This window comes from Sparus aurata, chromosome 8, assembly GCF_900880675.1.
Source record: "Sparus aurata chromosome 8, fSpaAur1.1, whole genome shotgun sequence".
Taxonomy (NCBI): domain Eukaryota; kingdom Metazoa; phylum Chordata; class Actinopteri; order Spariformes; family Sparidae; genus Sparus; species Sparus aurata.
The window spans coordinates 23,917,936-23,932,859 of record NC_044194.1 but is presented as its reverse complement, the minus strand read 5'-3'; the positions used below and the strand labels follow the sequence as shown (position 1 = coordinate 23,932,859).

The following is a 14,924-nucleotide window of genomic DNA, read 5'->3' as shown; positions in this document are numbered from 1 at the left end:
CCCAGTAGGCAGACAGACAGCCGAGCACCGTTGCTCTCAAAGTGCTCTCTGTGACCTCTGCTTTCTAATTGAGCCTCTATTATTATATACAAACATCATTTGTGGATTAAGCGTGTGATAACAATCACATTACAGCCACCACCTTCCAAATGAGGCAAACATGGATGTCTGCCTGAACACAAATTATTACCAGTTAAGCATGGAGATATTTTGTGATAGCTTTTCACATTACAAAGCTTTGGGCATGCTGCAGTAAATATCCTGTGATGAGTCCCAGTGTCGAGCTATGCTCTCTGCTGTCTGCTGCCTGTGAAGCTAGTCTTTTTGCGTGTATTTAGCACACAGACACAGTTGCAGCCAGAGGAAGCAGAAGACAGGGACTGACTATGTTTTTACAGGGCGGGGCAGGGCTTTGATGGTGGAGGGAGCTGCGGTCGGGTCGCCGCTCGTCCCGCGCTGACCTGTGCGATGGTCTCCGGGTCCAGGGGCTTGCCGCCGTGGTGGTGGTGGGCATCAGTGAAGCCCGTGTACTGGCCTGAAGAGGTGGAGCGGCGGATCGGGGGGCTCTCCATCTTTTTTAGCGACTCGTGGCGACTGATGTTGGTCAGACTGCCGTGGCCGGTGCGGCGCCGACGTTCAGGGCTGTCCATGGGCATGTGGTTACGACTCCGCAGCATGTCCCGGGGGCTGAAGTGGCCTAGGACTGGGGAGCCCATCTCTGGGGTGCCTCCATGTCCTCCATGACCATGCTGGGAGGGATGCACCATGCAGTGTACATCTGTAGGGCGGGCTGGGGGCCGCCGAGATGGTGGTTCTAATCTTTTCTTGTGCCTGCTGAGATAGAAGAGGTAACCACAAAGGTAAAAATGTATTCATGGCATTAGAGCTTTCGCATTTAATATTTTTACACATACCTCTAAAAAACGCTACACTCTGAGTTAAGAATTTCTTTGAAATTACAGCCAGTGTGCAACCTTGTATCTCCCAAATGTACAAATAAGCTCCTCTTACAACACTGATGATTGATGATGCACCATGACCCTCCACATATTGTAATGTAGAAAACTTTGTGTGTGTGTGTGTGTGTGTGTGTGTGTGTGTGTGTGTGTGTGTGTGTGTGTGTGTGTGTATGTATGTATGTATGTATGTATGTATGTATGTATGTATGTATATATATATCTTATCTCTATCTCTCTCTCTGTCTCTCTCTGTCTCTCTCTCTCTCTCTCGTCTCTCTCTCTCTCTCTCTCTCTCTCTCTCTCTATCTCTCTCTCTCTCTCTCTCTCTCTCTCTCTCTCTCTCTCTCTCTCTCTCTCTCTCTCTCTCTCTCTCTCTCTCTGTGTGTGTGTGTGTTTTGTGTGTGTGTGTGTGTGTGTGTGTGTGTGTCTTCTGTCTGTCTGTCTGTCTGTCTGTCTCTCTCTCTCTCTCTCTCTTCTCTCTCTCTCTCTCTCTCTCTCTCTCTCTCTCTCTCTCTCTTCTCTCTCTCTCCTCTCTCTCTCTCTCTCTGTCTCCCCCCCCCCCCCCCCCCTTCTCTCTCCCTCCCTCCCTCCCTCCACCCACCCCCCAAGTTTTCTACATTACAATATGTGGAGGGTCATGGTGCATCATCAATCATCAGTGTTGTAAGAGGAGCTTATTTAGGGAGCAGGTAGCGTAGCCTGGCCTTCAGCCAGAGGATGGAGGCCTGTGGTTCATCAGAGCACCAAAACAGGCTCCCTTCCTGGGAGAAGCTCCAGCTGCACGGTTGCCCTTTATCTGAACCTGGACCAGCACATCACCATACACACCTAATAATCTCACACACATTAGAAACATGCAGAGACAGAGCCATACACAGACGCATGTTTGCTCTGTTACGCGTGATGTTTCTCCACGGTAACATCTACTCCCTCGAAGCGGTTCTACTGCTCCATAAAAGGCCAATAGAGCAGCTCATGCTCCTCTGTATGGCTCTGATACACTCTGCTCTGCATATTTATGACTACCAGCACTAAAGTAGCTACACACAGCCTGAGTCAAGAGCTGTAATGATTAATCAAAGCACCTATCATCACTGTCTGTCTGGCAGCTATGACTAGATAGGAGCATGACTATTTGCACTGATGAACTCAAATTCAATAATACAGTTACCTGATATTTATCATGTGACATCTCAGAAATTCATATCGTCTTAGGGTGAAAAAGAAAGTAATTTCATGATCATGCAGTCACTTTTTCAGTCGGTGGAACATTAGTTACAACTTGAAATATTAAATCAATAACATCTGAGAGCTGATACTATTATAATACTACTACTTAACTATTTTAATTGGCCTGCTGCCTGCATTATTGGTTTATTGTGATGTGGTGCCTGTGATGAATAAGCACTGAATTACGCATCCTTTAATCACTTCTCTGAGGCGCATGGCTTCATTTGAGAGTTTACGTCTGCCTAATGAACGCTGTCTCAGCTGTTATCGTTAAGATTTACTGGCAGCTTCATCACCGCGCTAAACAAAAGCAATAATGAGTGCGGATATGAAAGACTGTGATGCTCTCAGAGAATGTAATTGCAACTTTGCATCTCCCCAGTCGACTCATTTCATCACAGAAAACTCCTTATCAATGTGAACTAGAGAGTCTCAACAGCTGTGTGCGCTTATGTAAGACTCATACCTGCTCACACACTGAAATGTAAATGTAATAACAAGAATTATTATGCACCAAAAAACATCTTGACAGCATAAAATATGCATCGATGAGAGTTAAAACATTTTAAAAAATGAAGACTTCTTGGTAGAGTGTAGCAGGCTAGCGAGTCTGGTTGGAGATTTTTTTTTATTTTTTTTTCTGACTGCAGTGAGAAATCTGAAATAGTAAACAACTGCAGGAACCACTGACAACCTGCAGGGGGAGCAGTCTACATTCAAAACACCAGTCCCCTGCTGGGACAGTGTATGACAACATGCACTGCAACTTACTGTGCAGGCTGTCGACACACGGACAGCTCACGCTCTGTTTGTTGTGGCTTTTTGGCTGATAATACCGAAAGGACAAGACATTCCATCAGTTTTTGACCTCAAAACAGCTAAGAGACCAACTGAAATACCTGCTGTATGGATCCTCACCACTAAAAGATGCACTGTCTAGAGTCTCACTGGGTGTGAGAGAGGTTCAATCTGGTGAGTGTGCGGTTGATTGAGAACGCCAGGAGAGGGAAATATCTAAATAAAGCTTGCGATATAAATGATTAAACACTTCTGAGGACTGTCTGAATGGAAGAGCAGAAGAGTGAGTGGGGGCGGGCGACAGGCGACGAAGAGAGACAGGTGGGGGGTCACCTAGGAGCGGATGACAGGTAGAGATTTTTGTGGCTTTGGGAGTAAGAGCGGCTTCATTAAGGTCGATGTGGAAAAAGATGATTCATTCAGATATATCCTCCATCCGCATGCAAATACCTGCAGCTGGTGTAAATATTGCCCTTAGGATGAATCATCAACATTTCAACAGTGAAGTAGAGGCAGTGAGTGTGGCTCTGAATAAAATAGCATTTGTTCATGTGTTAGGCAAGAGCCAGTAACAGACGTTTCAAGGTCGCTCGCTCACTCCACCACCAGAAGCAGCAGTAAAGAGAGGAGCATGAGACACAATATTGGCATGCAACCAGCAAAAGCTGCCAAAAAGACTGAGGTGTGTTTGCATATATATCTGTCTGTGTGTGTGTGTGCGTGTGTGTGTGTGTGTGTGTGTGTGTGTGTGCGCGCACGTGCCACAACTGTCTATGCGTGCATATGTACAGTATGTTCCAGTGGGAACAGCTGATGACTACCACTGTTAGATGTGTATTTAATACTCATACTTTACAACTGTCTAGTCAGTGGCAATAAAATGAAGTGGGAGAGGTTTTTATTTCCTCCAGTGGCCATTAGGCTAAAAGAGGTGAGCTGAGGATAGAGGATGACAGGAGAAAGCAACATATGTAACAGTGAGGATTGGGTGCAGTATCTTACAGGTCGTCCCTGCTTCCTACAGACTCGCTCACAAAACAGACAAATCAGATAAACTGGTCTTGGTGCAGGCTTGCATTGAAGTAAAGGGTTGAAGCAAAGCAACTTAATCTCTATCCTGGGTTCCTACACATTTTCTATTTCAAAATGTTATAGTTTTCCAGACTGGATGTTTTTTTTTTGGGAGATTCAAAGATATCAATGAAATGATGATTCAGTCCTAAAGCACGTAGGGCAAAGATGTACAGGTGTAGAGGCAGGTCTGCATGGGAGCGAGCCTTCAATCACACCGCACCCTCTCCCCTTGGCCTGCACTCTCTCACTCAGTAGAAAGCACTGTGGCTGCACTGGCTGCAAATGCCATGAAAAACTCTCACCTGTGATCAAGTCATTTTTAGGAGTCATACATTTTATATTAAATGAAGAAAAATTTGAAAAGAATGAAAAGAATATTTCCACACTTTATTCTCTGTTTCCATACTGACCAAGACCTGGAAATAACCAACAACAGGAACCCTGTCTACATAAAGCATTTAAAGTTTGTTCATTTTTCAAGAGCTTTGGGTTTGTGTGTGTTTGTGTGTGAAGGTGTATGTGTTTTTGATACCTATTGGGGACTGTTTTGGGCATAAAAACTGACCGTGACCTATAGTCCTCATGAAGACCAGAGGCCTAATGCAGAAAAGCGCGAATCCTGAGGTCCTGGTTAAGTTTGGGGATGTGTAATAAGTTGAGGTTCTGTTATGAACTGGTGATGATTAGGGTTTGGGTTAGGCTGTATAAATGAATGGACGTCAATGTAAGGTCCTAATAAGGATAGCTGTGCAAACCTGTGTGTGTGTGTGTGTGTGTGTGTGTGTGTGTGTGTGTGTGTGTGTGTGTGTGTGTGTGTATGTATTGGTATTCACACCTGAATCTATCTAAGCTCCTTGGATGATGCAACAGTGATGTTGTTGCAGACAAGCTGCTGCTAGACTGTCAGTCCTTATTGGATTGGCCACCTCTAATTAGATAAAGCCAATGTGAAGTCTGTAATGTATTATGGTCAAACTAGTGTCAGTAGGACTGGCACTAATTAACCCTGCAGCATACATATTAACCCCCAAAAATGTGTCTTAACAGCAAAGAAATTCGAAATATTTATCTTTATAATGAACGTAGCTATTCTAAAATACGCAAAGATTGTAGACGTATAAGATCCCTTATGAAATTTGGTAAAATCCTGGGTGTTGTTTATTATGTACTTTGACATCTTTTCCTTTGGATTTTCAAATAATTGAGTATCAGTTTATAAAGACTGCGTCAATCACTTGTCAATATAACATTCCCTTTCCGTACATCTCAAAATTGATCACTTTCATTGAACTGGATTTTTCTTGGGGGAAAACAATACAGCAAATGTTCAGACTTCTTGTGAATTGTTTAGAGATTGCAAAGATTTAAATGCCAGATTCTTACTAGAAATTGTTTAGTAGAGGCGTTAATATTTCAGTCTGATACAACCAATTCAAAACCAACCTGGTAATGAAGGCCTCAGAGATCCTGGAGTCAGTGGGCGAGCCGATGTCTTTTCCCGAGCATTTATCCTCTCCAGCGTGGCCGCTGCTGGCCTCACTGTCAGCTTTCTGACTCAGAGTGTCTGAGAAGTTGTCATCTCTGAGAAACGGAGACAGAGTGACATTGAGACATGAAAAGAGCAAGAGAAAGTGACAGAAAAAAAAAGGAGAAATCAGCAAATCAGTCGATCTTTTATATTTTGCACCGGTCTTCGATGACAGCATTTGATATCAGTTTCCCGTGAGTCAGCACGTCTTCCTCTCTCCCCCAAGGTCCAGAGGGTCGGATGAGTCATATTCCTGGGCCTCTCATTATTCTGGTGGTGCACTGTGATGGTGACATGCGCACACACACGCGCGCACAAACACCCACACACAAGCCAGCTGGTATGGGTTTCAGTGAGGTGTGTGACTGGATACTGGGTACAGTTGGTGCCTGTCAGGTGGCAGTAATCAGAGCTACTGAGCTGCACTGCTGCCTCTGATGGTGTGTATTATCCGATATAAAACATGGTCAGTGTATCCACAGACTGAGACATAGGCAGGATGAGCCGTGAAAAGAATTTACACACAGTCACGAGTAAGTTGGAACACCCTGAAAGTCGAGTCTGAGAGTGACTTCCTGTTCTGAAGTGGCCTCTCAGACATCTCGCTGCATTTTTTATTCTCGGCTCTTTTGTGGGACAAGTGAAGATCACAACCCTGTGTGCTCTTACAACCCTTGGGCTGCTCTGTTTAAGTAGAGAGCAGGATGTTACTGCAGTCTGGGACAACCCGTACAGCTGTAAATCCCCCAGCTCTTTCATTAACTAAGAAGACACCCCATCAGCAGTGGCCCTCCTGGTGAATTATTGATACAGGCACACTGACGGGACCGCAGTAGAAGAGAAGAGAAGAGGGGAGAGGGAGAGGGAGAGGCATTCTAAATGGCTATTTTGTCGGCCAGCTACTAAGTGATTGGAGTGATTCTTTTCTCGGCCTAATGAGACAGTGAATCCAGTCCATTAAGCACCAACAGTCGCCATGGCAGAGTGTATGCTGGTTAACGCTGAGAGCGGGAGACAGTGAAAGAAGGGCCCGGTTGAGGACCCTGGAGATGGAAAATGTTCCACAGCCCAGCGGGGATGACACTGGCGTGCAGAACAAACAAGGCTGAAGGTCCTCTACGCACCAGCCTACAGTCAAGGGATGGCCAGCAGCCTCTTATGGAGCAATGTCAACAAGGACAAGTGTGTCGTTTACACACAGGGATATCATCAGTGAAAGCTGACTATGCCACAACTATGTGGCAAAAACAACTCTATAGCCATGTAAGCAGTCCTGTTAGGTGCTTAGAGCTAAATGCTAACTTCAGCAATGCTAACATGCTCACAGTAACAATATTAGTCAGCTGATGTTTAGCAGGTGTATTAAGCATCAATTTTTATTTTGATCCATTTGGAAAAAAACTCTTCAACTCAAAACCAAAAAGAAGACTGTCCCATGTTTACGATGTGTTTCTATACTTGAGCTAGACTTTTGACACGAAAAATAAAGAGGCTGTCACTGCTGGACTACGTCTCTGGTTTGGTAAAAACACTACTATTAAGATAGTTAGCTGGACAGCGATAACCCCTCCAAGTGTGCGCCAGACACACGCAAGTAGGTCCTGCTTTTGTTTTTGATGATTGAAATTGAAAGACCATTTAGATCAATTTCCAATTTAAAGCTGAAATCATGACACCCCAATTAATTAGCAGTTTTTGATCATTGTGTTAGATGAAAGGTTAAGGAACCATTCAAGCTATTACAATTTATCCTGATGAAACTATGAATGTAAATTTAATTTCACTTTAAACCACCAAACGTCAACCTGCTGGGGCACCATCTAGGTGAAATCAGGGGATGGCCAAAGTTAGTTGGATTCATCATCATCAAGGGGCTATGAATGGACAGGATATGTTTCAGTCATCTTGTACGTAGCCTTGCTAGCAGTAGCACGGCTACGTACAAGATGACTGAAACATATCCTGTGCATGAGTTTTGCTTCAAGGTGGCAGCAGTTTCCCACATCTCTCCTCTGTAAGTCATATTGTTAAGAGTCATTGTGTAATGATATAATAATAAAAAATTAAGAACCTCTCACAGTGAGGGGCTCTGTCACGGAGGTGATCTATATTTCAGTCCAAACTTACAAATTATACATGTCTTCTATCTATGTCAGTATGAAGGCATCTTGTTGAGCATTAAATCATACACAAGATAGATGCTGATTGAATACACTTTACTGCATTACTCAGTCATATCTAAAAACACTCACATGTCTTGGACCACAATATACTGGTGTGGCACCAGGCCATCGATGCCATTGTGCCGCCCCTCCCACCAGTCTTCTGACGCCCGCTGATACAGCAGCAGGGAAGCGCCCTTCTTGAAGGACAACTCACGGGAAGAGCGCCCAACGTAGTCAAACTTGGCAATGGCTTCAATGGGTTCACCCTCTGTCAACGGAGAGAGGATTACACAGGTCAGGTATGTCAGACAGGGCAAAGGCATCAGGTACAGACGGCTATTATCGCATGTCCAGACACTTGTAATGACTGACACAAGTGGGACAGCTTGTGAAATAAAAATCTTAAGACAAGACATCACATAAATACACTTAAATATATTGTATGCTGGCTCGTTTATGTATGTGCACATGGATGCGCATGTTTGACAACTCAAGTGTGCTGAGGCAGTCTGTTATTTTAGCTGTAGTCAATAGTTACCCGGCTCAACAACAGCAGGCCAGGGCCGAAACAGGCCCTGAGGAGCTTCAGCAGGATAATTATAGAAGCTGGCGAGAGGAGATCTATATGACTCAGGGGCATGTCAGTCACTATATGGATCATTAGACTGGGCTGATATCTACTCAATAACTGTACAAGTAGAGCCCTGGATCAGTGACATGGGAAATGAACATTTGAAAGATCAGGAAAAGTTATAACAGACATCATGTACAAGTGATAGATTGACCATATAATGTTATGATTCATTTCAATCTAGCTTTATTGACTGCTTTCTTCAAGTCCAGTATTTTTTATATCACTGGATCAGACTTCAGCTCCATTTGACTCTCTTATTCAAAAGGTACACGTCTCCAAGCCAATATGCATGCACTACAGCAACACAGGTCTAAAAATAGCGTTTTTATTCCTCCCTCGCTCCTACCTCTGCTCCCCTCCCATCTCACTTTCTCACTTCAAGTCAGACCGGGGGTCCCTGGACAGAAGGAGCCTCACCCTAACACAGACTCTCTCTCTATATATATATACACCGGGAACAGAGTAAATGGCTGAAGCTTGTATCTGCTGTGAAAAGCCATCATGTTATGTCTTTCACAGGAGCTTGAGAGTTGTTCTCAGATGAGCAGGGCGGCCATGTGAGACAGGAAATACGGGTGAGATTCTGCGATTCTTCTCTCCGTTTCCTCTTCATCCTCATTTATTTCTATTAGATTTTTTTTCCCCAACCTTTAAATTGCCTTCCTTGCTTGACTTGGTTGTCAGGACTGACGGGGTGGATGTGACGTGGCTCCAATGAAACGTGACAGGCAGGAATTTACCGCCTGAATTAATTGGGCTGCACTGCAGCGGACAAGGCTGTTAATAAACTTGACGGAGCCTTTATCGTTGCGGGGCATTTCTCTTGCTCTTTATTTTCTCCATCTCTTTCTCTCACTTCAACCTCTCCTTCCATCTAAAATTTCTTATCCAAGGAACACACGAACACACAAAGATACATACAGACACACCCACAGTGCAAGGACGCACCTGTGGCTGAAGGCAGCAAGCCGTGAACTCAAATCTCAGTGCTGCTGAGGATCCCCTCTGTCATGTTGTGCAATTATAACTAAGAATCTCTTCAAACCCAGCCACCCAAGGTTACCCATACACACACATGCTCGCACGCACCCACACAGACTCACTCACACTGCGACTGGAGCTAAAGAAATGTTGGATTGGAGAGTTTGCGGCTGTAAGAGATATGAACTGTCAGATGTCTTACACAAGCCAGTGGAGCGGTGTCAGAGGGGATGTTCACACATACAAATAGAGGAGCAGGAGCCTTTTGCTAGATATGGTTGGGATCAATACAATAGGAGAAGGTATAAAACACTTTTTTCCCGAAGACAAATATTAATCTCATGGCTCTTCACGGGGTAAAAGATGACCCTTCTAGTTAAGTAAAATAAATTGCCCTTTTACATGTGCAGTCTTGAACAACAAGGACATCCTACTGTACCGCTGCAGTGATATATAATCAATGTGCCAGTTAGTTCCCCTTTGACCTTGTGTCGAGTTTACCAGCAGATAACATCAATGTATTGACGGCGTGCGAGAAGTGCCACTCTGAAATCAGGCAGTTAATCTCCAGGCACGACAGCCACCGGCCATGACACTGTCATGTGTGTCAGGCACGAGCAGATATTTGCTGACAAACAATGTATGGCTCCAAACAGGTTATACATACAAAACTGACTTGAAATTTACCTGACTTGCAAGTACAAAGGGAAGCTGAGGCCGGTAGGAATGTCATTTGTTTGCAGGATGAAAGTTATCCTGCTGTGTACAGCAGTGTCTTGTATTTTTTGATCCAAGTGATTCGAAAAGTCCTTAGTAAACCCTGTTAAATGACTTTCGGATATACAATATGAGGCACAAACTGGGGCTAAGGTCTTGAAACACGTAACATGACACGGCCTTTATCTCAAAAATTACATTAAAAAATTAACAATCCACAGAATTGTCCTCCACTTTCCACCAGCAACCTGATGAAAGCAATAATCACTTAGCCGTGTGTGCTGTGCTCTGTCTAAATCCACCCAGTCCAGATCATTTATCTGAGCTAATGAGCTCTAACACACTCCAGGGGGCCTGTGCCGAACAGATTTCCGGACAGCTACTTCGACAACACGTGGAATGACTTTTACTCCACTCTCTCTGGCTGTCTTCAGTTCACTTACTTCGAGGGCAAACACATTTTGAGAAGAGAATAAACAAACCGTTTCAGTCTGCAGAATCAAGTGCTGGAAACAGGAAAAGAGGTTTGCCTTTGTGTCTGAAATCCAAATGAGGTCATGGGGATTTAAAAATAACTGATGACAATAACTTGACCACAGTTCAAGACTCCACAGGGAGGGACTAGAGTCAGTGAGGACATCCTCCCCGTCCGCTCAGAGAAGCTTTTGGAACAAAACCATGGTAGCAAGGGATTTCTGGAAAATGTAATCCTCCATTAATTACTGAAAGAGTTGATAGCTGCCATCTGTGTTTTACAATGGGAATCCTCACATACAGAAGTTTCCCTCTCTAATCAGATGTCAGTTTTAGTTAAAAGGGACATCCAGATGATGACTTTAATTTGGAGGCGGTGTGATTAACAGTTGATGTAATGAGAGGAAATCAACCATACTTCCATATTCCAGAGAATGATGATGAACAGTGTCATGAAGCCCCTAAAATTTATGTCCGAGTGTGAAAAGCAGACAGGATTGGGGTCTTAGCCGTCGCCATGGAAACTGGTTTAGGGAAGTCTGTTCGACTATATGTTGACTCTTTTCTGCTCACATTGTCTACATCTGGCCAGCTCTCAGTCACCGATATCTATCACTTTTTAATGAGCTGGAAGTTTTATTGTTCTTTTCTGCTTTTCTGCTGGATGTTAACAGCAGCGTCTGACCCCAGCTGATATTTTGGTTTCAACTCACTCGCTCACTATTTGATTTGGACCGGACCAACTGGTATCCATTTCACTCAAACAAAGGACCACATGTATGACCACACAACTCTGCCTTATACCAGCATGTCTGAAACGAGTCTATTGTATCCTCCAGCGGTCCATGTGAGCCTGGTGTTTTTTTAATTCATATTTCTCTTGGACACATGGAAATGTAATTAAAGGTAGAGAAAACACAGAGTGTACAATCTTTGAAAAGCTATCAAAACCTGAAAATTTTGACTCTACCTCCATATTTTTGCTATTCTTTTACAAATCACTGTTTACCCAAGGTAATAAAAAAAATATCAATTGAATTCAAACATTTCAACCCAAGGCTATGACCCATGGGAAAAAAGATCCAGTGGGTGCAGACCACCATGGAATTTGTAAAAGGGGGATGTGGAAGTGTCCCGAGGCCCCTTGGGAGATGCAAAACCATTAGAATATGAATGGCCGTCCATCACTGTGAGCCTAGTTCCCCTGGCCCTCCAAGGTTACTGCATTTAGGTGGCTGAAAGGCAGGATTAGCTGCAGAGAGCTGGGTTTAACCCTCGCAGCACTGGTGACACGAGGGAAAGCTTAAATTTGGATACAGTATATGGACAGGACAGTACAGCTTTTTCCTTCACGTGTGAATGTGTGTGTTGAGGCGCTAGAGTTAAGTTTAATCAGTGATGGAATGTAACCGAGTACATTCACTAAAGGACTGTACTCAAGTCTAAATTTGAGGTACTTCAAATTCACATTTTCTGCTCAATTATACTTCCACTCCACTACATCCTGTAGGCAAATATTGTACCTTTTACTCAAACTTCAGTTACTAGTTATTCTGCAGAGCCTATGTTGCTATTTTAAAATTAATTTATGTCATTGGCAATCAGAAAAATTGTAAAAATCTGATAATCAGCTAGCTACTACACAGTACATCCATATTATATGAAACTAACTTTAACTGGTACTTTTTATACTTAAGTACATGCAATATCAGATCCGTTAAGACTTTCACTCATGCTCTATGTGGATGACTTGCACTTATTATAAACGTAATATTTCAACTCATGACTTTACTTATACAAGTATGACTTTTAGGTACTTGTCACAAAGAAAAACTGGGTTTTGCCTGCTGAGGTTTAAAATGCAGTTTGGTGAATAAGGAAAAGTGAAAAAGGTGAAAAAAAACACATCACACACGTAATCACATATAATCACAAGTGTGCCTTTGATGTACTGCAAGCATTGTTTCTTTTTAATCATCACTCACCATCCTCGCTGGTGTGTGTCTCTGTCCCTCCCTCATTGTCCACCTCCTCCAGTGCTCCGTGCTCACTGTAGGGGCTCTCACTGTGGGGTGACAACATGCAACTGTCAGGGTCACTGCCAAAGTGGGGTCAGAGGTCAACGGACAGTATCAAAACAGACTCAAATCCCAGTTTGTCCTTTCATTTCCATTTTCTTCAGAAAAAAAAGTAGTTAAAGTCACTTTATCTGCTATTTCATAATGCAATATAAGATTTTTGCTCAAACTTCAATGGTCAAATCTAATTTCAGTGAAGATGACAAGGAAGAAGGGATTTTTTGGGGGAATTAATAAGACATGGGGGAAGTTCAAGTAGCGGTCACTTTATGAGAGGCTTAGATCCTCTATCTGTGGGTCTTTTTCTAATGGTCCTCTTCTGGCACCGTGCTGGCAGTAATGCCACACACACATCCACGGATTACCCCTGCCAGGAACTGAACGGTCTCCTCCCATGCCAACATGTCACCAGCCGCCTCCTCTTCTACGAGAAAGGGAGGCAGCCAAGACAACAAATCTCCCCGGGGCCGCATGTGCTTTTCCGGGGGGGACATGGTCGTGCTGAGACGGCTGATTAGCTCGATCCAGGGATAAATCCCTGTCAGCCTGTGGTGATGTGAGGGCATTGAACAGGGGGAAGAGAGACAGAGACAGAGAGGAAGAAACAAGTAATACGTTGTGCTTACAGATGTGAAGCTGGCAAAGTGCCTCAGGTTTGATCTGTTTGACTGTGTGCTGCAATTCATCTAATGATCCTCTCACTGCCAGGTGACCTTTCTCTTTCCTCCTGCTGATTGTGGTAATTAAAGTGATTGTTTCAGCCTGTCTCACCTAGAAAAGTCCACTGTGTAAAGTCAACTCTGAAACATGCTTCTACCTTGTCATGTTCCTCAAACACAGACACCTAATTGGTGAGTGTAATTACTCACCACCTCCACTGACATACTACTGACACAGCTGCAGTGCTGAGAACACACATACCTGCATGTTTACCAAGTCCCTAAGGTTTGGCTGCACGCCTTTGTTCCATTCATGGTAATGGAATAAGGAAAGGACCGGCATCTGTCAGACTTTCAAACCTACATCTCGCTGTGTAAATCTGTGCAGCTGCAGGAGGTGACCTCATCAGGATGCTTTTCATCTTTTAATCCTGGATAACCAACAACTTCACCTTCAGACAACAGTGAAAGGGTGGCCTCGGAGCTAGACAGTAACACTGTGTTCATCAAAGTGTATTGCAAAGTTTTGCTGAACTTTACAAACAATCTGCAAAATAACTTGCAATTTGAGATGGCTGTGGAACTCTGACCTATCATTCTATGCCTGCCCTGTGGCCCAAAACAGACAACGAGGGCTATTTTCAGGTCACAAATTGGCCTTAAGTGACACTGTTGTCTAATTGGAACTTTGACCATGCAATAATGTATAATGTGGACCGACTGTATTTTCCAGCTGGGAGAGGCAGTCACAAGTCGTCTCCAGGCTTATTTTTGCATTTAGGTGAGAGAAAAAAATACAAAAATTCAATGTGTTCAAACTCCCAAAGATTAACGCCAGCTTGGGAAAAAAATACAGTGCATTACTTTTCAAAAGAACCCAAAACCCTAACCCATGCCTCATTTTGGCTACACTGGGATAGGCATTTTTCATATATTTTCATAAATGTTACTAAATGTTTGCAAGTTTTTTAAATGTTGCCATTTATCTACCTGAAAATCCTGACCCATGACTTTCAGAATGACTTAATAACTTGATAACTAATCCGTTGCGATAACACATTAGTGAATCATTTCTCACCAATAGTCTCCTCCAGCCATACACTTCTCATAGATGGGCCCATCCAGCTCTTTAGCATCAGGAAAGATGGTCTCATGATGGATGATGATGGTCTTGATGATCTCATTGACGTGGGCCTGGCAGGACACCTGATCCTGGCTGTCTGGTGTGGGCATGAGTGTGGGGCCGAAGCATATGGCCAGGTTGTATGGGTCCATCATGTTCTCGTCGCTGTACTGGGACAGGCTGGAGGAACAAGGAAGAGAGAGATGGGGAGAAAGAGACCAAGAAAAAGGCAGAGTGAAAAGAGGACATAGCCCTGGGGACAGTATTTCGGACTTCGTTCGTTCGCATGAACTGGTTTCTGTCTGTTGACTTACTGGTTGAGGAAGGCGAAGAGGTAGCGCATGACGATGAGGACTGATCGAGGAATGGTCAGGAGGATCTTACGAATGTACAGCGCTCTCTCATACAGGTTCTCTATTCCTAGAGTAGCAAAAAAGGATACAATGTTAATACAGTAAAATGCAATCATATGTGGAAAAAAAGATACTCTTTTAACCTCTGCTT

The 14,924-nt window shown here is 43.7% G+C and overlaps 1 protein-coding gene across 5 annotated transcripts in view; it reads right to left on the bottom strand.

Moving 5' to 3' along the window:
• srgap1a (SLIT-ROBO Rho GTPase activating protein 1a) overlaps positions 1–14,924 on the bottom strand; it is an 83,166-nt gene that overhangs the window by 3,036 nt on the left and 65,206 nt on the right. For 4 of the 5 annotated variants that reach the window (XM_030425828.1, XM_030425829.1, XM_030425830.1 and 1 more), the window contains exons 16-21: positions 14,735–14,840; positions 14,376–14,600; positions 12,546–12,625; positions 7,842–8,022; positions 5,505–5,642; positions 462–834 (exon numbers count right to left, since the gene is read on the bottom strand). In XM_030425828.1, coding sequence (XP_030281688.1) covers positions 462–834; positions 5,505–5,642; positions 7,842–8,022; positions 12,546–12,625; positions 14,376–14,600; positions 14,735–14,840 — 1,103 coding nt within the window. Of the gene's footprint in view, positions 1–385; positions 835–5,504; positions 5,643–7,841; positions 8,023–12,545; positions 12,626–14,375; positions 14,601–14,734; positions 14,841–14,924 lie in introns of all 5 variants that reach the window. The other variant, XM_030425831.1, reaches the window with a different exon arrangement.